This window comes from Euphorbia lathyris, chromosome 8, assembly GCF_963576675.1.
Source record: "Euphorbia lathyris chromosome 8, ddEupLath1.1, whole genome shotgun sequence".
In the NCBI taxonomy this organism is placed as follows: Eukaryota; Viridiplantae; Streptophyta; class Magnoliopsida; order Malpighiales; family Euphorbiaceae; genus Euphorbia; species Euphorbia lathyris.
In genome coordinates, this window is record NC_088917.1 from 64909289 (window position 1) to 64934744 (window position 25456).

General features: G+C 34.7%; 1 protein-coding gene across 1 annotated transcript; it reads left to right on the forward strand.

Moving 5' to 3' along the window:
* Positions 1-4267: 4267 nt before the first annotated feature.
* On the forward strand, positions 4268-25456 carry LOC136203708 (probable manganese-transporting ATPase PDR2). The gene is made up of 22 exons (XM_065994918.1): positions 4268-4574; positions 5307-5571; positions 5662-5754; positions 9015-9217; positions 11405-11477; positions 13863-14035; positions 14116-14287; positions 14874-14978; positions 15090-15200; positions 15295-15381; positions 15460-15642; positions 15913-15963; positions 16050-16175; positions 16409-16488; positions 17092-17200; positions 17851-17979; positions 21073-21138; positions 21277-21348; positions 23130-23275; positions 23718-23829; positions 23909-24025; positions 24122-25456. Exons 2-22 carry the CDS (start codon positions 5323-5325, stop codon positions 25226-25228), a joined length of 3564 nt encoding a protein of 1187 aa, XP_065850990.1. The 5' UTR covers positions 4268-4574; positions 5307-5322; the 3' UTR covers positions 25229-25456.

Genomic DNA, 25456 nt, shown 5'->3' on the forward strand with positions numbered 1-25456 from the left:
ATGAGAATAACACTAACCTAATTGCAGATCCACATACCATGAAATAGATTGATTCATCTAATGCCCTGCCATCAATTAATTTCTTTAATGACATTCCTCAATTTCTTATCAGATTTTTCATTGTCTCATCCTTTTCTTTGTCCTTATTGGTTCTCGCTTCAGAATTAGATCATGCTCTATGCCATAAAAAAACAACTTACTTAAAAGCACTACCTAAATACAAATCCAGAAACCACATATTACCTACCAGTTTGGAAAATAACTATAGCCTCTTCCATCTCATCTGCGATGAAGAATAACACAACCCCAAATAAAAAAATATGAAACTCTTAAGAAATCAACAAAAGAAAGTAAAATCAAAAGTAAAAAGCCATATAAAACCCATCAGAAATTTGAACCTTATGAGAGGCTGCAAGCTGCAAACATGTAAATATCATGAGAACATGAAACTAACATGTTATAAAAGATTAGTAAACCGCATTATAGAATACGAATCAACTTTAGTTGCTTAATTACTCACCAGTTTAATCAAAGCCTTATTCAGCTTTAGAAATTGAGGGGTCATCTGTTAACAAAGCTAGAGAATTTAGATCCAAAAACCTAAAAAAAAACCTTAAACCATAAAGAAATCTATACATGCAAAAGTCCTCTTTAGAGCATCCAGTGAATCGAGCCTAATAGAGTAAAAAAAAAATCCTAAAGTATTGATTTCCACTCCACAAAAATCCTAAAGCATTGATTTCCACTCCGCTTTAAGATCTGCATATCACAACAACTGAAATTAGATGAGAGAAGAAAGAGACAGAGGAGACACGGAGGAGGAATTGAAAATTAGTCAGGGAAAAGATGAAATTAGCGTAAGAGAGAAAGGAAAGAAAGGAGACGGAGATGGCCCATAAATCGATGCTCTTGAACTGGAAAAGACTATGAAAACCGAATCGTCGAAGTTGGATCGATTGGTGAAAATTTATGGAAGGCAAAATGAGATTGGTAAAACAGAAAGCTAAGCGAGCACAAAAGTAAAATAGATCTAGAAACTGAAAAAAAGACTACACTAAAGATAATTGAAGATTAATTACACAAATCAATACATAAATACACAAATAGAAATACTAAGGAAGAAATATGAAAGGTAAATAATAGAAAAGAAAAATAAAAATAAATACTTGTAAAGACCAAGAAGGAAATAGCATAAAAAATCAAAGAAAATATGAACAGAGCCTGAAACACAAAAAGAATATATACCTGCAAAGTTCTGATAAAAGCATCTACATAGGACATCAAAAGTTGAAGTCTCAATACTTGGATGAAAGGAAAAAACTTGAGAAAATCATGCAATCAGAAACAACCCAAAAAAACATAGAAAGGCAAGAAAACCGTTCAATATTTCAGATCCTTCCAACCTACATATCACAATAATTGAAGGTAGATTTGAGAGAATCAAGAGTGAGGAGACACAGAGGAGGAATGGAAGAGATAAATGGGAGAAAATGAAATGGAAACAGAATAATAGGATGGAGATTACCTCATGTCTGAAGGATAGAACCGTAGATCTTCGAGAACGGAGGAGGTGTGGAGAATAGAGACGGTTGATGAGAGCAAACTAATAAATAGATGAGGGAAGATAGAGAGATAAAGAGAGAGAAATAGTAAGAGAGTGATTGTCTCTGGGAGAGATGAACGAAGAGAGAAGGGGAGAAGGCGCAGAAATCAAGGAAAGATGGAAGAACGACATCGTTTTGTTGCCATGTAGCTGAGAATTTAAGTGATTTAAAAGGGTAAAATTGTAAACTGTGTTAAAATTGGAAAAAAATTGTCAATTTTACTGTTCCAATGATTCACTTTTATAGTTATATATAATAACCCTAAAGTTTATATTTAATTCAATTAGAATCAATTAAGTTTAATTGAAATATCCACAATTACTATTCAGGTCCAAAAGAACTAAATTGCATGAGTAGTTCCCTTAATAAATTATCCTATGCAATCTAATTAATCAATTGATTAATTAATTATATTAGAAAATATGTTAATTAACTATAATCAATTTAAATACTAAATTGATTAACTTGTTATTTAACAAATAATCAATTATTTCCTACTGTTAATTAATTGACAATTAATTAACTCGTTCTTTCAGATTAAATACAATACATGTACTTAATGATTAAATTCTATTCCAGCAGTTATATGTGCACGATCCTAAGAGTCCGTCCTCAATCAGTCATGGACCTAAAGCCCAATGACCGTAAGTGGATTCTAGCAAACCATTACGGTTCCGACTAATACGAATGATTTCAGCCATCTTAAGAAGACATATGAAACCTAGTAGATGATCTCTCAGAATCTCTTACCAATTGTATATCAATATTATAAACTAGAGACATAATGATTGTCATTCTCCGTGTGATTTATTATATTTCTTGATCAGAAGTGAACTGATGAATAAGATAAGTAAAACTACTTATCAGGGTATGACCATACACTTTTTCAGTTCCATTTATTAAGTGGCCGGTGATATCAGCTCACTGTTAGGTAAAAGGCAATTCCTTCAGTTCACTTATCTGTAACAACGTGTTCACTCATTCATCCAATATACCCATATTTGGCATCTTGTTATGGACATGTTAGGTTTATATCAAAATGAACCAGATTCCACGTCGTTCACTATAATGAAATCAGGTCTAGAGATAATAGAGTTCTACATATAGAAAGATCAATGACACGTCCACTATGAATCTTTCTAAAGAAGACTGGTTTATTCATGCATTGTGCTACATCAATGCGTACCTACATCAATATCTGACTATTTAACTTTTTTCTACCCTAGTGGACACCAAATCCTAGCTCGGTTCTAATGACGGTTCTTCTTTCTTTAATCCTATACAATATCACAGATTGGTAGGTGCTCTATAGTATCTACTTTTACTCGCCCAGATATCTCTTATGCGGTTCAGCAAATATGTTTGCATATGCACAATCCCAAAGATACTCACATGAACACCCTCAAACGAATTTTTAGATATATTAAGGGCACTCTTCACTATAGCCTTCATCTTTTCAAGTCCTCCTTCTCGAATGTTGTCTCATATACCGATGCTGATTGGGGTGGTTGTCTTGATACTCGACGTTCTACATATAAGTATTGTGTTTTCTTAGGTGATAACTTGATCTCCTGGTCATTAAAACGACAACCTTACTCTATCTCGATCTAGTGCTGAAGCTAAATATAGAGGCATAGCCAATTTTTAGAAACCCTCTGCAATCTTCAGTTGGAACTTCCTTGCCCACTTGTTAAAGCTACTCTCGTTTATTGTGACAATATCAATGCCATTTACTTATTAGGTAATCCGGTTCAACATCAAAGGACCAAACATATCAAAATGAATATTAATGTTGTTCGTGAGAAAGTTGCTCGTTGTCACGTACAAGTTCTTCACATCCCTTCTTATCATCAAATCACATATATTTTCACCCAAGGGCTTCCGACATATCGTTTTTGATGATTTTTGCTCCAATCTCAACGTCCTACCACCTCTCGCTTCAATTGCGCGGGGGGGGGGGGGTAATGGAATAATTACCTTATCTTGTAAATTAAGCATATACATCTGCATTGATTTGTAGTCAAATCAGTTAATATTCCTCCCCTATTCAAAGCTTACATTATAGGCTAAATTTTTGTACAAATCTTATATATCTAGAACGTTTCTGAGCAACAGAAAGCGACCAACGATATTCATCCTTTAATAATAATATTTTTTAATACAAAAAAAGTAATTAATGTAATTATGGAAGATTAATCAGTAACTATCATAACTAATACAATTTATTAACTTTTAGTTTCCTTAAAAAATATAGCGACTAATTAGTAATTAATAAAATTTATTAACCTTTAATTTCCTTTAAAAGAATTTGGAAATTTAAATTTAGACTCGCTCCAACCCGTAAATCCATACAGGGCTTATGGGTCACTGATTGAACTGTGGATTGGACAATTTCTTTTAACGATTTTTTAATAATTTGATAACTTTGATTATAAAAATATCATGAGCCTATTAATCGGTTAAGTTTGATTATAAATTGATATTTTCTTAAAAATTATAGACATATTTTGATACCTTATCCTTTTAAGGAAGTAGTGGGTTCGCCATTTGAAAAAAAAGTCAGGGGTCTAATTGCTGAAGTTTAAAGTATAAGAATGTAATTGATTTTGATGTAAAGATTCGCGTCCAAATTGAACTTTAAACCATAAAAAAAACCCTTCTTTTTTCCTCTTTGTAAAATCCTCCAAATTCCCAATTTTAGAGATCCGAGTTCTGGCCCATCTATTTCCCCTAAACCATCGTCGCATTGTCCCCTTCCCGCAAGTCGGAGGTTTCATAGGTAGCACCCATCGAGCCCCACCCTCAAGTCGCCTGAGCTTCGCCTATTCGCCACCACCTCCAGTCCGTTTTCAGTCGCTTGCCACCAGGCACCAGTACTGGAACGCTCCGCTGACTCCTGCCTTCATCATTTGCTATTTGCTCTTCGATTTTTAAATTTGAAGCGCTCTACTGCTGCCCCTCTAGATCCTTGTGAGTTATGAGTTGTGAAGTTTTTTGTTCATGTGCTTGAAGTAAGCTACTGATTGTTAAGTTTTATAATGATTTTGTCGATGAGCATCAGAGCATGAACTGATGAATATGAACTAAATTACTGCCTTGTGTTCGTGCGGTCATGGATTGATGATTTGCGAAATTTTTTATTGTTTCTATTTGGTGATGCTGTCAATTGTCCTAAATTTGTGTTGCACGAAAGGGACTTGACACGCCAACTAGAATAATAAGAAGTTGATGTAATGGATAATCAAATTTGGTTAATGAACTTATTAACTACCATTTAATACTTGATGTAATTTCCTAATATCCCAAAGGCTTTGATTTTATGTTGCTCGTCTCATTTTATAGTTTCCTTACAAAATTGAGTAAATATATCACAATGCACCAAATGGGCATAATAGACCAAACTTTGCAAAAATCTCTGCCGGACGGACCATCTATGGGACCAAAATCACATTTTTCATTTAACGGGAACAAACCAAAGTCTCACTTCACAAGTCTTGCCCGAATCAATGTGGCTTTCGATCTCCTCCCCATCTCTCATTTTATAACTGTGAATGTTAAGTAATTTTATTCCAATTGCTTTTTTTCTATTTCATATATTTCAACGTGCTATTATTTTTCTGGATTTCCTAGTTTTCTATGAGCAGGAAGGCTTGATTTGAATTTGGAGCATGATTGATGGTGACGTTATTGTTGTTGTTTTAGGGTTTAAAGGAGTGAGATGTCGAGATTTCATGTTGGAGGGAAAGTGGTAGAGAGCGTTGATTTGTTAAGGAATAAACATTGGGCATGGCGTTTGGATGTGTGGCCTTTTGCTATAATCTACCTTGTCTGGCTTGCTACTATTGTCCCCAGCATTGACTTTTCAGATGCTACAATTGTTTTGGGTGGTCTTGTTGCTGTTCATATTCTCGTCTGGCTTTTCACTTCTTGGTCTGTCGATTTCAGATGCTTTGTTCAGTATAGTAAGGTATATGACTTTTTATATTCTGTGTGTGTATTATCTGCATAATTACTAATCAATGCTGTAATATTTGGGCACGGTTCTTTCTTTTTGAAGGTTAATGATATTCACCTAACGGATGCCTGTAAAATAGTTCCGGCGAAGTTTTCTGGTCCCAAAGAAATTGTCCCATTGCATATTCGTAAACAGGTCAGCCTAGCATTCTGTTTTGATTTTGAACTCAGGATTTACTTTAGCTTGATGCATTCCTTGATTGTGTAACTCTAGTGATATACCCTCGCTAGCCGAACTCTGTTTCCCCTGTGCTAGGATAAATTGAATACAAGGGTGCGGGTGCCAATAAATATCGTTATCACTCTAGGTAACATGTAATCTGTTTGTGTTTATTATATACACACACACACACACACACACACACACACACACACGTAAAGTGTGATTGTAATTTGCTAGAATACGCGTCTGCCAATTCAGCTGATTGATTTTTTTGAACAACTACTACAAAAATAAAATAATGATAATTGTAAAACACATATGCTAATAATGGGATTAAATATCTTAATTCAATTGAAAATAATAACTTGGATGTCAGGAGTAATTGATGGTTGCAGTAAGTGATTAGGATCAGCCTCCTTAAATTTTCACTTGTTTGTAGATCTTTTTCATGGAAATTCTCTCCTGGGCATAGTTATTAAAGGCGCATGGCACGATAAGGCGCAAGGTGGTTCCGGAGCATTGGCTCAAGGCGCCGGCGTGAGCCCAAGTGACACAAGCCACACTAAAGGAGTAAAAATATATAAAACCATAAGTAATAATATTTAAAATATAAAAAATATTAAATTCTAAAATCAAAAGGCAATAAATACCAAATCATGACAATATTCTTAATCATAAATTCTAACATGCAATAAACCTCATATTCTAAAGTTTTAGTGTTCAAGTAAATAGCTTATCCTAAGTTGGCTAACAGCTACTTCTCATCAAATTCATGAGAAGTAGCTATTAGTCAACTTATCACAATTCATCAATCATCACTTATCACCATCATTCTCCTCATCTCCAACATCATCAAATTCTTCTTCAAGGATTTGATCCTCTTCATCCTCATCATACTCATGTACAAAGTCACTAGATGTGTCTAATCCAACGGTGGAGAGTAAAACCCTAAAAAACCCATGTGACATATAGGCGTTCCATGATGCCCCTCTTATAAAAACGGCTAGGCGCAAAAAGGGCCTAGTGCCTTGTGCTCCTGGAGCTTTAGGCCCTATGATCCTTGGTTTATCAAATAAAAAGTTAAATAGGTTGCAACACAAGAGTTAAATTCGCTGATTTTATTTGTTTCAACCTTTAGGAACTAGAGAGCATTATTAGCTATTCAGCTGGTAAAAATGACCTAGTCAAAGGATGCAGATGAAGCTTCTAGGAACAATAGGCGTTGATCGATTTTCATTTTGATCTAAATAATATGTACCTCACCTTTTTTCTTGGAATTTTAGTTTTGATTTACTCATAGTTTTACTAGAGGGATTGCTTAATTGAGAGAGATGACAAGTAAGTAGGATTCTATATTGTTTTTTGTTGGAAAGTGATTTCTATTCTCCCGATGGCTTTGATAAGGCAAACAGGTTGGAAAGATATTTCAATGAATTAGATTGGTCATAGTACTTGGATTGGGAAGAAAGGAAATTCTTCACATATGGGATCTTCCACTTCATGTAATTTCTTTCACAATTTCAATGAACTCATGGATCATAGGTGATGTTTGAAAGGGCTAGCTAGTATGATATTGGAACAAGGACATCCTAAAAACTAAGATTCCATGCAAATATTCTTGGGATTGGCTTCATAAATCATTTTTCGATCCTATTTTACTTTTAATGTCTAACCTTTTACTGGGCTGGCAGTTATACTTGGATTGGGAAGTGGACAAGAGCAAAAACTTTTATCAATTTGGAGGAGTTCTTGTGTATTGCCAAATAAAGCTATCCATGATTTTTGATACTTACAAAAGAATTATGTACCTTTTGAGTCTTGTATAAGAGCATGATATGGTCTACTTACAAGACATATTCACACGTACCGTCACTAAATTTTTTGTTTAAGTAGTTCAGATTGGTTTCAATTGAGATTTTCCAACTAATATACTTATCTGTTGTCAAACTCCCAAGCAGTTGAAATTTAAGTCTTGTAAGACAACACACCTCCTTGTCATTTCTGGTCTATTCCTTGTCCTTCTCTTTCCTAGATCTGTCTTGTTAAAGGCAGGACTGGTTCAACTAGGTGCTTCCCCTTGATAAAATAAGGTGGTGGTGCGCAAGTCCCTCATGTTAGTCAATACGAGATGATTTCACCTACTTGCTGCCTGCTGTCTGGGCACTGAGACTGAGCATGTAGGTGCTGATTCACTTATTAATGTTACATGGTTTAATTCTGAAGTAGGTAAACATAGGTTCTGGCAGAATTTCATTGATCCATGACTACTGCACAGGATAATCATTTATTAACTTTTGAGAGAAGAGACGGAGAGAGGTAAACATAGGATCTTTCCTATATAAACTTTGGTCCATGACTACTGCATGGGTTAATCATTCTCCAAATGTTTTAAGATATCATATGCAGTAGGATCCACCAGATTGCTGAAACAATTCTTTCTCCTGATTTTTTGCTATGGTATTTTCAGGAATGATATCCTATAACCATTTTTTGATTTTTTTTTTCAAGGACACAGGTTTCATTTTCCAAAATGAATTATATAACCCTTATTCTTCCTCTGTCTATAGATATGTATGAGAAGCTTTTAAGTGAGCAGATCTTAATAGGGTCACAGGATGGTAGATTAATTTGCTGTTCACTTCTGTTTCCTTTGCAGAATTAATGTTCTTGCATTATGCTAGTCATATCATCATTCTGGGGTCTTGAGATTGGTATTTTTGGTATGTTAAAATAATGGGTCCTTGGTAAAATTAGAGATTAGAGGACTTAATACACCTGAGATTTTTTATTACTGAGTACACATTGGAATAAACTTAGGAATTAAAGCTTGTATCAAGTGAATCTGCCGATTCTATTTGCATTATATGGTAAATCGAGTAAGTGCAAGTAATTATAGACTTTTTTTTAGGGAAGTTCAAACTTCTCATATTATGTGCACTTCTTTTGCCTCTCTGTCTCTCTCTCTCTCTCTTCTGCCACAGTTTTAATGCTTAGAAAATTAATGTCACTGCCTACACTAGCAAAGACAAGTGTTTCTCTTAGATTATCACATGTATCAACTTATATAAAGTTGTAACATTTGGTCAGTCTATTTGGTTGTCTCCAGCTGTTTTCTCTGTGAGTTTTTTTTTTTTTTTTTTTTTTTTTTTTTTTTTTTTCTTTTTAAAGTTTATTAGTCTACAACAAATTACCTTGGTTATGTCATTTTATTTTTTATTTTTCCAATTCTACAGTTGGGAGGTTCTTCATCGGCTGGGGACATAGAAGAAATTTACTTTGATTTCAGGAAGCAACGTTTCATCTATTCAAAGGAGAACGGAACGTTTTGCAAGCTTCCTTATCCTACCAAGGAAACATTTGGATATTATCTCAAAAGTTCTGGCCATGGCACTGAGGCTAAAGTAGTGGTTGCTACTGAGAAATGGGGACGAAATGCGTGAGTGGCTTTTAAAATTTCTTTTCATTCATATTCACGTGTAATGGCTATTATGTCTTTGATTCCGTCTCCTTACTTAAAATGAGATTTGAGAAACTGTTAAATCTATTTTCCTCTGCCATTCTGTGTTGTCTTTGTTAACTTGCTTTCTGATTATGTATTGTTTGTGCATGCTATCTCCAAAACCTCAGGTATTCATTCAGCATAAATGTTGTTTATCTTCTATTTATGCATGTATAGTTTCAAAGCATATTGTCCTTAGATTTCAATGGAAGTGCTACATTAATGTTGATAAGAAGAGAGTAGCACTCCTTAGGGTCCAATTGAGGGTCCACAAGATAAAGTAAATTTTATGATTTTTGAATTTCTGTAGAAAACATTAAATCCTATCAGCTGCAAATATTATATTCTGCTACCAGGAAAAATTGATGCTACTACTTCCTTTTTGACAGTCAACTGTTATTGGTATTTAATGAGACTTGGAATTTACTGATTGAAACAAAATGGTTTGTATAGAAGCCATCTTCGAGTTAAGGATAGCATTTAAGATGTCTTAATATTATTGTTCTAATGCGTGGTCAATTTGATGCAAAATAAAATGGCCTAGCAATACTTTATTTAGGAATTGAATTATTGTGGAATTATTAATAATTTATCCTAACTATCATTATAATTTATCCTAAGTATTATTGTAAAGTACAATAATTCTGATTGGGGTTATTAGGTAGTGAATGAACTTTTAGTAGTATTGCAGCAAATTCTTTTATGGAGGATCATTTGTGCCATCTGCATGAAGATTGTTGTTCGTCTTCCTCTTATGTCATTTCATTATTTTAGGTACTTTGTTAGCTTATCGTCAGAATTACTTTGACCATATGTGTACTTTATTATTAGAATATTTTGCTTACATATATGCGTATTCTCCTATTAAAATTGAATGACTATGGAATAAATATATTGCTTTATACTTTTGTTCAAGACATATGTGCGTAAGGTTAACTTATGAGACTCAGTTCTTCTGTTTTAGTAAATAAACGTTCTGAACTATTGAATAGAAAATAAATATTCTGAATACTCAGTTGCTACTCTTACTTGGGTCAATCTAAAACATATGGTTTGAAGCTCAACTTGATTGATTTCTTTGTTTCACATTTTTAAATTTGATTTTATGGTGTATTTGGGATGCTCAACCTCTAACCTTCCAATGAAAACTCATGCCAATTTTTCAATTTCACTTTTGGCTCGAGTCTGCTAAAGTTTAAGATTGTTCTCTCTCTTCATTTTTTTTACTTGTGATTTGGTTATTTATTGTATCATTATTTTCTGAATTTTTATATAACCATAGACATTGATATGAAGGGGTCAGAGGGGAATGAAAAAGAAGATTTTTTTGCCTGTCCTTTGATCATTATGTGTAGGAGGTTGCACCTAATTGATATGTGTGTTTAAAATCTGTAGCTTTCTTGAATTGAGGAAACCATTTATAAAATCGTCATTAATTACTGCATGAGAAGCTTCCTGATAAGTAACTAAAAATAAAGGTGAAATAACAGTCGTGAAGCCATAGATGTGTATGGGTGATATAATTAAATCATCGAATATTTAGTTCATCCTATTCTCCTTATTTGTTTGGGTGTTAACAAAATTAAGCCTTTAATGAAATTATTAATTAAAAGCTGAAGCTTGCTGGTCCATTTCTTCAACCTGATGTTTGTGATGCTTTTGTGCTGCAAAAACTTGGCCCATGGCCTAATTATTGTTGGGATACGTTACAATTTAGCCCTCAAGTTTATCAACAAATATCAATTTAGCCCTTTAACGTTAACTTTCTTTCATTCTTGTCCCTACCATTACTAGCCCTTGTTAGTTTAGCCCCTAATTGAATATTCCATTAACTATAATACTCTTATCATTCTCCTTTGCCATGCTATCATGATTTTAACGGAATTTTCAACTGGGTAAGTTGACTAGGATTAGTAACATTAGGAGCAAGAATGTTGAGGACCAAGTTGATATTTCCAATATACCTTGGGGGCTAAATCGTACCTTATCCCGATTATTGATTTTGTCCTTGTTCATCTGTATACATTGGTCTACTTTTCCTGTTTCCCAAAAACTTACTCTAAAGAAGTTTGCATTGTATATATTTCTATATTCGTTGAGTTTTTTTGTTCTCTGATGATGTAGATTTGAATATCCGCAACCGACCTTCCAGGGTTTAATGAAAGAGCACTGCACAGAGCCATTTTTTGTCTTTCAGGTTTTATCTTTAATTGTTCTCTCATACACATGCACACCATCCACTGATGCATAAACTTGCTCCTACTTCGAGAGTTTTACCTGTTTTGATATGCCTCAAGTTTTTCTCCCTGAACAATTTTATATACTAGGCTGAAGGTGCATTCAAGGACCTGAATTGTGCGCCTTCTGTTTTTTGTTTTTGTTTTAGCAACAGAGTCAATTTTTCTATTATCTTTGCTGACATGGATTTGTGAAGTTCATAAGTTATGGAAAATTAAACTTTGAATTAAATAAAGGACAAGATGTGATTTAAATTTAAAGGAGGATAAGATACAAAAGGAACAAGTTACCTTTTCATAATCATTTTATTAAAAGAAGTAAAGTTATATCAGAAAATAAGAAATAGAACTTCAATGCTAATTATTCTAAGCAAACCTGATATGTCCATCCTGGCATGTCACCCACATATCACAATGGATCATGTGCATGAATCTTTATTGCTGTGTGTGAGAGCATCCAAAAATCATCTGAAGAATGCAATATGCCTCTCTATTGCTATATGCATGGTGACTTCAAAGAGGTTTTACTTAAATCAACTTTCAACTTCATAACATGAGAATCACCTCTTCTGCACAATACTTGAAAAGGATGGGCCTTTCTCTGAGGCAACGGGATTTCACATTCAGTTGGGAATTTCTTCTCTTTGATCGATTGGTTTGCTTTTCTTCTTTTTTGGGGTAAAATACTGAGAGGGAGTTCATAAATGGTTGTTAAAGTGTCATCTACTGTTTGGGTAAAGTATTACAGTCCAGAGTAAGTTTGTAGATGAAACACGTCAGATGAAACTCAACTGTGACGCTTGACTGATCCAGGTGCTTGTTCATTTTCTTCTTATTTTTATTTTATTTTTTTTATCCATCTCAATTCCATTTCAGCTTGAACAGTCAACCCATATTAGCAAGTACAATTTGTTCATTCTTTTAACGACGAGTGAAGTACACTTTCCAGTTACTAAATGGCTCAAAATTGGAGTTTGTAAATAATTAGGGGCTTAATGTGATAAAGTAATACATCAGGTGCTGAATAGCCAAAACCATGAAAACTGTGGGGCTTAAAAGTACGTTATTCCTGGTACAAATATTTGGAGAGGAAAAGAAAACATACAACCCAAACTTGAACAGTCAAGAATCCATAATTCAAAATCTAAATCCAAAATGATTTAAAAAATTTCTCATACAAAAATATTATTGTTGAGAGAAAGAATGCCTAATTTGGAAAAATAAGAGCATAATTCTAGATTTTTCTCAAAGAAACCTCTCTCCATCTCCTGTTATTAATTTTAGAACTACTTTTTTAAATTTCCTCCATCCATTCATCCATTCTTTCATTCAATAACTTGGGCAAAGGTATCGTAATTAGTCCATCTACAATTGTTAATTTCTACCCAATTCTTTCTTTTGTTCTGGTTCAATCAGAAGCTAGTACAAAATCAACAAAATTAAGTTGAAGTAAACTTTTCCCATCAAATTCCCCACTTAACAAAATGAAACCTCCATTGTTCTGTTAATTCCAGACCCAGACTTCTTAAATTTCCAAACTATCAAAACCAGAATCCAATTCAACTCCTTTTTTTAAGTCTTCATAGGAAAAAGAATTCTTTGGGAATTTTAAACTATGGGATTGCTCGAGCAGTTCAATTTCTACCTTCAATTTTTTTTAATGTACTTAAGGTGTTAGTACGGATTGTTAGCAATTGTAGGTGTCAAAGTTTTTTGGTAGAGATAGGGTGCAAGACTACTTTTCAAAAAAATAAATAAATTTTATCCTGTTCTTTTTGCTTGTGAAAATGGTATGGAGTTATTCATATAACCTAGATTCCACACTTTTTCCTCAAAATCTGAGCTTCGAAGTGCATTGTTAAACTACAACGGCAAGTTCAACGCCAACTAGTTTTGAGACAAAATCTCCATTCTCTCCTCTGCTTCACTTGCGCTGCTTATGGAAACTTCAGAGCACCAACTTATGCACAAATGGTCGAGAATAGCACATTCAGAACTCCTCAACTCTTCATACTTAATCTATTTGCATATCCCTAAGAAAATGTCCACTACAGAAAGAAAGAGAGAAGATGAAATTTGAGAGGAGAAGGTATCAACAAAGAACGGGGGAAGTGAAAAGAAAGTGACTTTTTTCTCCTCTTATCATAGACTCCTCCACGTGTTCCATGTCAGCAAAGTTATGGAAAAGAAAAAGTCCTAAATGATTCAAATCCAAGAGTGCTTGTCCTACGTGGACCGCAAAAATAAATAAAATTCTCGATCGATAAATATGAAGATTCAAGTCCTTAAATACACCTTTGGCCTATTTAATATCTATGCATTTTCTCATATACTTTCGTATATAGGTCTTTTGTGTAGGGCTTTGGTGCTTGGATGAATATTGGTATTACAGTTTGTTCACACTATTCATGCTGTTTATGTTCGAGTCAACAATGGCAAAAAGTAGGTTGAAGACTCTAAGTGAGCTACGGCGTGTTAGAGTAGATAGCCAGACCCTAATGGTCCATCGATGTGGGAAGTATGTAATTTTGATGCCATTTTTATAGCTTTTACTATTGCTTGAGGTCTGTTGAATCATTCTGTGCATTGCAATTTTAGGTGGGTGAAACTCTCTGGCACTGATCTTTTGCCTGGTGATGTTGTTTCCATTGGGCGCTCCTCTGGTCCTAATGGAGAAGATAAATCAGTGCCAGCAGACATGCTTTTATTGGCTGGAAGTGCCATTGTAAATGAAGCTATTCTTACTGGCGAGTCTACTCCACAATGGAAGGTTGTTTTCTGTATTATTTCTTTTGTTTTGCTGTCCCTAAAAAAGCTCAACAAGTTATAGTTTTGTGACATGGGATTGAAATCTGGGTCAAAAAAGCTTTTTGATTTATGAAATAGATTCCTGATTGCCGAATTCAAGGTTGGCGCTGTATTTAACATGCAGTAGTCTACTTAATTTTTAAGGACAATAATTTAAATGAAAACATACTCTTATAAGTTCATGATTAAGGATGCTCATATTAATGATATTATCAACAAGGTATCTTGTTGCTGAATTAAACCTTAATCGTTTATTAGAATGGTAAATGCCAAATAAGCATTTTACGTGGTTCTCTTGTACATGGTTTTGTATAGGGTGATTTTGTATTAATTGATTTTTGTTTATCTTTCTTCTCCTTAGTTGATAAGTTTAAGGATAATTGAAAAATTATTGTCTTTGATGCAGTAAAATGGAGGAATATGATCCGTATAGTCAATCCTGATTGGGATAAGGCAGTTTTCTGTTATGTTAAGAAAATTCTTATTCAGATACTAGAAATTAGGATACTATATGGATAATAAGTTCTTTGGTCTAATTGTTTTCTCAGGTTTCTGTCATGGGTAGGGGCACTGAAGAGAAGTTATCAGCTAAGCGAGATAAAAGTCATGTTTTATTTGGTGGGACTAAAATATTACAGCATACCCCAGACAAGGTAGGTTCTGCAATGAATGCTCAATTAATTTTTATTTTCTTTTTTCCATTTTTTGTTGAGTTGTGATATACTGTTCAAACGGTTGCTTTCTTTTTTCATTCCGGATTCAAGACTTTTCCTCTGAGGACACCTGATGGTGGCTGTTTGGCTGTTGTTCTGCGAACTGGATTTGAAACAAGCCAGGGCAAGCTGATGAGGACTATTTTATTTTCCACAGAGAGGGTAAAATATACTTCTGAGTTTGGTGATTGGAGAAGATTTATTGATTATTAATTTGCTTTGAGTAATTTCTTTTTTTAATTTGTGATTGATGAAGGTCACTGCCAATAGCTGGGAAAGTGGACTCTTTATTCTATTTTTAGTTGTTTTTGCAGTTATTGCTGCTGGTTATGTCCTTAAAAAGGTAACCTGATGTTCCTTATCAAACTGCTATAAGAATTTACATATTTTACTTTTAATAATGATGATATCCTTAATGTAGGGACTAGAAGATCCTACGAGGAGCAAATACAAGCTTTTCCTAAGTTGCTCTCTTATTATAACTTCTGTGATTCCGCCTGAGCTACCCATGGAATTATCAATAGCAGTTAATACATCACTCATTGCATTGGCTCGGCGTGGAATATTTTGTACCGAACCTTTTCGGATTCCCTTTGCTGGGAAAGTAAGTTGGTTTCTCAAGTACTGTATTGTTTCTGCATGCACAAATTTTGTTTAATCATTCAATGGATCGTTCTTATGTCGCTGATTTGATGTCATTTGTTACCCATCTTTGCTTCTTATGCTTCAATTATATTACTTTTTTGCTTGCAAAAAATTATATTGGTTTAGCTGTTATATAATGGCGTTGTGCTGTTTTGTCAAAATTGAACAAATCATGCATGGATATTCGAACGCTTGTATGATCAATATTCTCTTCCTTTTTCTACTGCAGGTTGACATATGTTGTTTTGATAAAACAGGAACACTGACATCAGATGATATGGTATGCCCCTGAGATAATTTAAGATATTGTCATAATTTATGTGAGATATCTATCAATCAATGAATCATTTCCCTTTTGCTTCCTAGGAATTCCGTGGAATTGCAGGGTTGGCTGGTGAAATGGATTTAGAATCTGATATGACCAAAGCGCCTTCGCGAGCTATAGAAATTTTGGCTTCTTGTCATGCATTGGTGTTTGTAGACAACAAACTGGTATGTTGATTTAATTTTATCCTATGTAGTGTTAATGAAATACTTTTACTTAAGTCTGAACACCTGTGAATACGATTTAGTAGGAAGGAGATGCTGAAATTGCTAAAACAAAAACCACGCCATTAAGATTGCTGAAACTAATAGACTATGTACTGAAGAGAAAAGAGATATATCTCCAATGATTATCTTCAAGGTCTTTATGTTGATCTGATGCTCCTAACCATTGGGTGCAGGTTGGCGATCCCCTTGAGAAAGCTGCACTCAGAGGTATAGACTGGAGTTATAAATCTGATGAGAAGGCGTTGCCAAAAAAGTACGTTCTTATGTTTATGGATATTTTCATGTCTATGTTGCTCCAAAGTGATTTGTAGATATGTTGATTCATATTTGATATTTACTTTCATCCTGATATTGTAAGTTCTGAACTGTTTAATTTTTATATAGTCTAAATTTCTTTGAATTAATATAAAGGAAGAGAAGAGTTTATCATAGAAAACAAGTCTACTTACATTTATTAGAAAATTGTGACTTGCTATTGATCTAAATGGTTCATATAATTAATTTTTTTTGGATCAAAATATCCGCTGTTTTCTTGGAACTGCTAATAAATAGATATAGGGAAATAGATAGGGTTATGAAACATAATAGAGGTTGTTAAGTAATTCTTACATTTTGATTTGATCTTTCACTCTTCTTTTTAAGCCTTATTGTCAAATTGGCATGTTCGTTCTTTTTTTCAGGCGGTGTAGTTCTTTCTTTGCTATTTTATGTGTATGTATTTATGTATTCCATGCACATACTGCATTTTCTGTTGTTGTTTTCTACAATGTTTTCCGTTTTTCTTGTGATAGTCTCAGTTTTTATTATATTGGAAGAATGCAATGCGGTTATTCTTGTCATTTACTATTAATTGCAGGGGAGGTGGCAATGCAGTACAGATTGTTCAGAGACATCACTTTGCGTCGTATTTGAAACGAATGTCTGTTGTTGTTCGCATACAGGATGATTTTTTTGCTTTTGTGAAGGTTTGTGGTTTCCAACTTTCATTTGAGCGAAGCATCTTGAAATATGCTTACAGACAAAAAAAATGCATTGTGTAATAGACTGGTTATTTTGATAGTCCCCTCCACACCAACACACACAAAAATTAATGTACTAGAAATGAGTTACATAAATTATCATGGAAATTATCTTAAATTGGTTCCTTACACAAAATTCATTTGAGTTCATAAATTTTAGATATTGACATATAAGGTACCCAATTTTTATGAAGCAAACCTGAGGGACATGGCAGTGGCACAAGGGTAGCTTGCCTATTTCCTCTGGCACCCTTCAGTAAATGTGTGCTTTATACTAGTGGGAGGATCCTGAATCTGAGTCACCTCTCCCAATTTGTTGAGAGATGATTGTTTAATCTCTGGACTTACCTTTTGCACTTCACAACCCAATCTAGTTGCAGAATAAACAGAACTTGAAGTTGAAACGCAATGGCCCGTTCAAACATTCTCTTACATTCTTGCATGAATATTTATCATTATTTAATTACCTAGTCATACATGATCTGTTTTACAATTGGGAAACACAGTAACAGAAGAACCATTTTCATTGCAGCACTCGCGTTACTGTGATTTGGCAAGTTTGTAAGTTTATTATTTTTTAAATGTTTTCTTTTCAGGGGGCACCAGAAACTATCCAGGACAGACTCACTGATTTGCCCAAGTTCTACATGGAGACTTATAAGAAATTTACACGTCAAGGATCTCGTGTCCTGGCTCTTGCGTACAAGTCTCTTCCAGACATGACAGTAAGTCCTAACAAATAACAATCTCACCACCTTTGAGGCAAGACAGAATGACAGTTCCTATTTTCAATGGAAAACTATGTAAAACACAAGAAAAGGTGTAGGGGCTGGTCCACTGTAGAATGAAGAAAAAACACAAGGTTTCTAAGGGTTACGCATAGAATTCCTTAGTGTCATATATCAGGTTCTTATAGGAATTCACAACCTATGGAGAGAACTTTATCATATTAAAAGCCCTCCAATTTTATCTCTCTTCCTCTATTCCTTTTAGTTGTATCAAGTTCTGTTCTCTCAAATTTATGCATTGGAGCATTCTTGGACCAACATCAAACATGTTTAAACCGCCTCAAACGTCCTCTTGTTTTGTCTTCCACATACCATTTTTTCTGGATACACTATCCATCTGTATACACTCATTCATCCATCTCAATGTCCTTGTCTTTTCTAAGCTTATATTTATCAATATTTTGTCTTCTTCCCAGCACTCACTTGCATAAAGCCTTGCTGGTCAAATAGCTGTCAGTGTAGTTTGAGTTTATAGGTATATTTCTTTCACATAATGTGCTTGTTGCACCTCTCTATTTCAATCATCCTGCTAGTTTATGACTGACATCATTCCTCTGCCATATTTCCTGTATTATGAGTTATAAATCCTAATTTTACGAGGTAGTTAGACAAAGGTATTGGCATCCCCCAAGACAAACTTTAACGTCTATATTAGCCTTGACTATTTTGAAATTTAGGTTGCCTATGCTTAATTCTGTTCTATTCAACTTGAATCCTTTATCTTCTGGTGTACTTCGCATAGTTCCAACGACATATATACTCCCTCCTCAAGTCTCATCAGGGGATCTCCTCTTTATATGCTTGGTTAGCTTATCTATTACTATGGTAAAAAGATAAGGACTCAGAGCAGATTGTTAACTAAACAATTATAGGGATTTCTCTTGATTCCCCAGTCAAGGTTCTTCACCTTTGTCACGACCCAACCCAGGCCATGACCGGCGCATAAATTAAACTAACTTTAATCTATGCTAGCCTTAATTCTGAACAAATGAAAATTCCAAAATTTATTAGCAGAATATCAAACTCATCTCAATTACATCAATAAACCTTAAAGGAATCAAATGTGCAAGTCTAAACCTCAATAATCAAAGTTCTCTAAAGAATAAAATAAAGCTAAATTCTTAATCAGTCTCCTTCAACATCAATCCAAGGGTTACCTCATGAACAGGGACCTTAATCTGAAAAAAAAAAGATTCAACGAGAACCTCTCTTGATACTGTATTCTAAGTTTTCTCAAGGTCCATGGAAACCATATGTTGGTCATATTTGGCTAGTTGTAAATTTTCACCGAACTTCTTTTGAGGAATATAGCTTCCATAGTCAATCTTCTGTTCATAAAGCCAAATTAATTCTCACACTTTAGAACAACTTCTCGTTCAGTGACCATCTGATGCAAGTTCATAGTATTAGTCATGAGCTTGATACATCGATAATATTAAACTCTGTTACTGAGGACAAACCATACAAACTCTTACATTTCCTGCACCTGTCCATACTTCTATGGGAATCTCATATGGTTCATTAGTTCTTAATGTCTTCATATTTTTTGAAGAACTTTTTCACCTCATGGGCATCTCCAAAATTACTCGAATGATGTTTGTCAGATATTAATATGTAGTGGACCAAGCGGTCTAGTGTTCGATTCCTGGCAGCTCCATTTGTGGATTAAATTGCAGGACATGGTAATACGGGCCTGTGTTGTGCACAGTTCAAACCAAGTGGCATTCGCGTGTGGGGGTGTGTCAGATATTAATATGAAGTGAACCTTTAACTATCAGCTTAAGCTTTTAGTTCAACTGGTTCCATGACAATTTTCAATAAAGAGTTCATCATAATGCTCCCCTATCTCTCCCTGATATCCTATCGCTCATTGAGAACTGATCATCACTATTATTTGTACATCTCAGTTGATTTAGATCTTTACTTTTCTTCTCTTTTGATCTGTAGATCTGTTCGTCGCTTCTTTAGTTCTCAATAATTTGGTAGAGGCCTTTTAAACATTTACTTCTCGGTTCTCCCTCCACTCATAATTTTCTTTGCTTCCTTTCTTTTTCCTTGTTTTTATAATGCCTTTGTAGCCCGTGTTTAGGTAAACCTCCATCAGCCCCATTTTTCCTCATGCATCTACCACCACAAACTCTTTTCCCTCACATCTTTCCCTGTAGACTGTCCCTACACATCTCATGCTTTTCCCTTGATGAAAAAAAAACCCCTTAACTAATGTTGCAGAAGAATTCCAACTAGCAGCTAATTGATTAAGATGAAAATGATGGTTTTTTCCAATCTGTAATATTGGGTGTACTTATTTACGTGTATAACCATGTCCTTCGTCCCTTCATTTAGTATTATTAGGTTCTTCTCAAAATTTATATCTCTTGACTTCATCCTGCCCAAGTGCCTTTCTTTAGATGGAAGATGTAACATAATAGTCATTCTCTTGTAGCTTGTCTAATATTATCTTTTATGTTTTTTTGTGTGCTTAAATTTAATTCCACTAGTCAAGCTCTTTACTCTTTTAATAATCTTGGTTGATTAAAGTGTGAATGTCCACTCCAGTAGTTTTCATGTTTGCACGGTTACTTGTCATTAGCCAGAGTCACAGTTACAAACATTGTTGTTAAAGGCGCAAGGCGCGGTAAGGCACTAAGGGATCCTGGAGCCTAGGCTCAAGGCGCAAGGCGAGGCGTGCACCTTAGGAACATGAGGCACATAAAATATAATAAAAATATATACTCTTTTACTAGTTAAGCATAAACCAAAAAAACACACTTATGACCACACAAACAAAACAACTATGGTTAGAAACTTACAATCGCAAAGGAGCTTAGCACTAACTAAGCTTAGCTCTTGGGTGTTTTGAGCTGTGAGTGAACGCACACACATGTTAAAACACACATCTATTTACTTCTCTCTCTATCTCTCTCTCTTGTGAGTGTGCTTAATTTCTTTTTATATTAAGAATGTGTGTAAAATTGTTCTCTGTATACTTAATTCTTAATTCGGCACATGTCATCTTTAATTTGGATGAAGGTTAGTGAGGCTAGAAGCTTGGATAGAGATGTAGTGGAGAATGGCCTTACTTTTGCGGGTTTTGCAGTAAGTACATGACAACAAGACTCTCTCTCTCTCTTGTTCTTCTTCCTTACTCATATACTAATTGATTGATTTTATAGAGTATGTTTTGCTTGATACCTTATTGTTATTTACACTAATTATTTAACAATTTAAACTCAGGTTTTTAATTGTCCTATAAGAGCAGATTCAGCTGCTGTTTTATCTGAATTAAAGAATTCATCCCATGACTTGGTAAGCAATAAGTTTTCAATTACTATTTTTGCTGACTTGCATTTTATTTATTTAGTGAACAACTATAAGTTACGTGCAGACTGTAGATGTGCAGTAGTGTAAAAATCCCAAGGTTTCTTTTTGATTGGTGGGGTGCAAGTGAACAGAATCATACTTGATACATTAATCTAATTAAATGTATACAATCTGATGTAAACCCCTATTAGTATGTTGAGATATCAATTTTCTATACATAAGCCCAATTTAGTAAAATATGAGGTACACAAATGTGTGGGTTAAAGAGAAAGCTCTGGTTGTGTTCTAAGAGTTGGAGTGTCGCTTTCAACATTAAAATTTGAAGAATAGTACATTAACTTGTTGCTGTTCAAAAAGTGAGTGAACCAAAAGTACTTTAACTATAAAAATGAAAATTTTAATAAACCACTTCAGACACGTGCATTTGTTGGCATAATGTAATATCAATTATCAATAAATTCGTAATAATTTCTGAATATTCATGCAATTGTTGGAGAGGTTATGTAGCTTGAACTGCCTAATCTTTTGGTTGTCTGTTCCGTATGCAAATTTTATCAGTGTAATATTGAGGCAAAGTACATTTTTGAAGCTCCTAAATTTTACATGTTGGCTATTAATCCTTGAACTTTATTTGTCTATGTCATTAAGCTCTTCAACATTATTTTTATTCCATTAAACACGTGAAATTTTTAATGAAAATCTGTTGAACCCATTTTTTTGTGTTAGCTTTGTTAGCTAGAACATGTGTTTCTTTTTAATGGTGCAGGTGTGTTGTTTGTGTTGACAATGGCTTTTTGTCACCTCTATCATGCGTCTTTTATGGTGCACACATTCCTTTTATGGCTAAAAGGGTTCAATAAGTTTCAATTATAAGGTTCAGGGGCTTAAAACAAGTTTGAAGTTGAGTGGCTCAAATCAATAACAGAAACATGTAAAGTTCACGGGCTTAAAAGATGTGTTTTGTGTAATATTAATATAGAATTGATATGCAAAATATTGAAATACTGTCCTATTTATGGATGTATTTTTTTGTTATTTTGTAATTAGCATTTGCAGTTTTGATTTTGGGGCTTCATATTTCTTAGCTGATGTGCCTTTGAACATAAATTCAAGTCCTGCTATACTAAATTCTCATTAAAGATGCTGTACCAAGTGATTGAGTCTGTCTTCCTTTTGTTATGCTTCTATACCTTTCCTCCTTCATGAGCTATGGATATAGGATAGGTGATTCTCTCCTATCCGAATGTGATAATTCTAGTTCCTTCCTATCAGAAGCCCATTGCCTGCTTTTCCCTGTTCTTTCTCAATTACTTTATTATGACTAAATGAGTTTCGGAAGAAATTACTTTTCTGTAATTAGGGACTCATTTGTTTTAGCTGTTCCCTTAATTTCAATCTCAAATATAAAGCCATAGTTTATGTGAATAAAAATTATCATGCTGTTTCAACATCTTTTGCACTTGTTCGGTCTGCATTCTTTATGTTCATTTGGATTATTTGTATGGAAAGGAGTTCCTGGATTTTGAAGGGTCAGGTTTTGATCTTTGGATTTGATAGAATGAGTTCCATATTTTATTTTTTGCTTTGCGGTCTTGCCAAGTATTGTCTTTTAGCATTTTCAGCATAGATGGAGAATGGTTTTACATTTTTCTTTGAGGTTACCTTATCTGAAAGTTTTGTTCCTCACTCGTGTGAAATTAACTGTAACATTTACTGCGAAATTAATTGTAACTTAATTTGAAATAACCTTAAGCATTTTCTGTCAGGTCATGATCACTGGTGACCAGGCTTTGACAGCATGTCATGTTGCTACACAAGTGCATATCATAACTAAACCAGCATTGATTCTTACCCGGCATACCGAAGGATACAAGTGGATATCACCTGATGAAACAGAGATAATTGGCTATAGGTGCTGTATTATCTTTTTTTTTTTTTTTTTTTTTTTTTTAATATTTATCAGTTCATTTTCTTTCAAAGGTTATAATCTAAAATGTTTATATATTTCTAGATGATTTTTGCTGTCTAAATCACATTTCTTAGTGCAGTTTCTTATTTTTACTGGGGTGGTTAAATAATAATGATAAATTTACTTAGGAAGAAAAAATTGGTTGTTTATATGTTTGTTCAACGATGTAGGTGTTTTTCTTTTCTCCTTTTAGTGTCTTTTATCTTTAATCTTTTCAGCTGTTGGTTTACTTGTATTTGTTGCATCATGATTGTGATAACGTCGATCAGCGATGGAACTTGGAATTGAAATGACAAGTTCATAGTCATCTAACTTAGGGCGTATATTCTCGATGTTGCCAAAGATGTGCTGGATGCTTATTCAAGTTTCTATTATTGCATTTCAGTGACAAAGAAGTTGGAGCCTTGTCAGAGACACATGACCTCTGTATTGGGGGCGACTGCTTTGAGATGTTGCAACAGACTTCTGCTGTACTTCGAGTTATTCCTCACGTCAAGGTTCTAAACAATAACATTCTTGTATTAGTATTTGATGACAAATTTTCTTCGATGATCCTTATCCCCGTTACCTTATCAGGTCTTTGCAAGAGTTGCTCCCGAGCAAAAAGAGCTCATCTTGACCACTTTTAAAATGGTTGGACGGATGACATTGATGTGTGGGGATGGAACCAATGATGTTGGGGCTCTGAAGCAGGTATATATACACCTGGAATGCTGTGTTTATTGAAAATCTGTCTTCTACATTACAGTTTTTTAAAAGAAAACAAAAAACGTTGGACATAATTTTCAGGCACACGTAGGAGTTGCACTATTGAATGCTGTGCCGCCGGCACAAACTGGTAATTCTTCTGCAGAAACATCTAAAGATGGAAACAAGTCTGCTAAATCGAAAAAATCTAAGCCTATTTCAGAAGCAGCAGGTAAAGTTAACGGAGAAGGCTCTTCTAAAGGAAAGATTGTTGCAAAATCAGATTCCACTAGCCAATCAACCGGTAATCGCCATTTGACGCCTGCAGAAATGCAACGGCAGAAGCTAAAAAAATTAATGGATGAGATGAATGAGGAGAGTGATGGTCGTACGGCTCCTGTAGTCAAGCTTGGGGATGCCTCAATGGCTTCTCCTTTTACAGCAAAACATGCATCAGTTGCTCCTACTACTGATATAATTCGTCAGGGTCGCAGTACCCTTGTCACTACTATGCAGATGTTCAAAATCCTTGGCCTTAACTGCCTTGCAACAGCTTATGTGTTGAGTGTTATGTATTTGGATGGCGTCAAGCTTGGCGATATCCAGGCCACAATCAGTGGAGTCTTCACAGCTGCATTTTTTCTGTTCATCTCGCATGCACGCCCGCTTCCCACCCTTTCAGCTGAAAGGCCACATCCCAACATTTTCTGCTACTATGTTTTTCTTTCGCTTATGGGGCAATTCGCAATCCATCTGCTTTTCTTGATATCTTCTGTAAATGAAGCTGAGAAGCATATGCCTGATGAATGCATTGAACCAGACTCGGATTTTCATCCGAATCTGGTGAACACAGTTTCGTACATGGTGAGCATGATGCTCCAGGTGGCTACATTTGCTGTAAACTATATGGGTCATCCTTTCAACCAGAGCATCACAGAAAATAAGCCATTTCGGTATGCCATTTTGGGGGCCGTTACTTTCTTCACGGTTATCACTTCCGATCTGTTCCGGGACTTGAATGATTGGTTAAAGTTGGTGCCATTGCCCCCAAGCTTGAGGAATAAACTGCTGCTTTGGGCTTTCCTTACTTTTATAGTATGCTATTCATGGGAGAGATTTTTGAGATGGGCTTTCCCCGGTAAGATTCCGGAATGGAGGAAACGACAGATTCATGCCGAAGCTAATTTGGAGAAGAAGAAACGTGTCTGATTATCTTATTCATTCTTGACTGATACAACTAGTAGGAGAAATTTCGTCCAGAAGGTATACCTGAGTTTGCTTTCATATATTATATTTATGTCCCATTAATTTTGTCCGATGTGGGAAATTTTTTATATGGTTCAGTCATTCTCCAGGAATATTATATTTATTGTGGTACGAGATTTTGTTAAACAGGTTTATCCTGTTATAGTTTTAACCATGACCATTTTTGTTGTC

Bases quoted from the DNA above. Each gene is read 5' to 3' on its own strand.
- LOC136203708 (XM_065994918.1), top strand. From the start codon at position 5,323: ATGTCGAGATTTCATGTTGGAGGGAAAGTGGTAGAGAGCGTTGATTTG. The intron at 5,572-5,661 runs GTATATGACTTT...TTCTTTTTGAAG, and splicing joins GCTTTGTTCAGTATAGTAAG to GTTAATGATATTCACCTAAC. The intron at 14,036-14,115 runs GTATGTAATTTT...TTGCAATTTTAG, and splicing joins ATGGTCCATCGATGTGGGAA to GTGGGTGAAACTCTCTGGCA.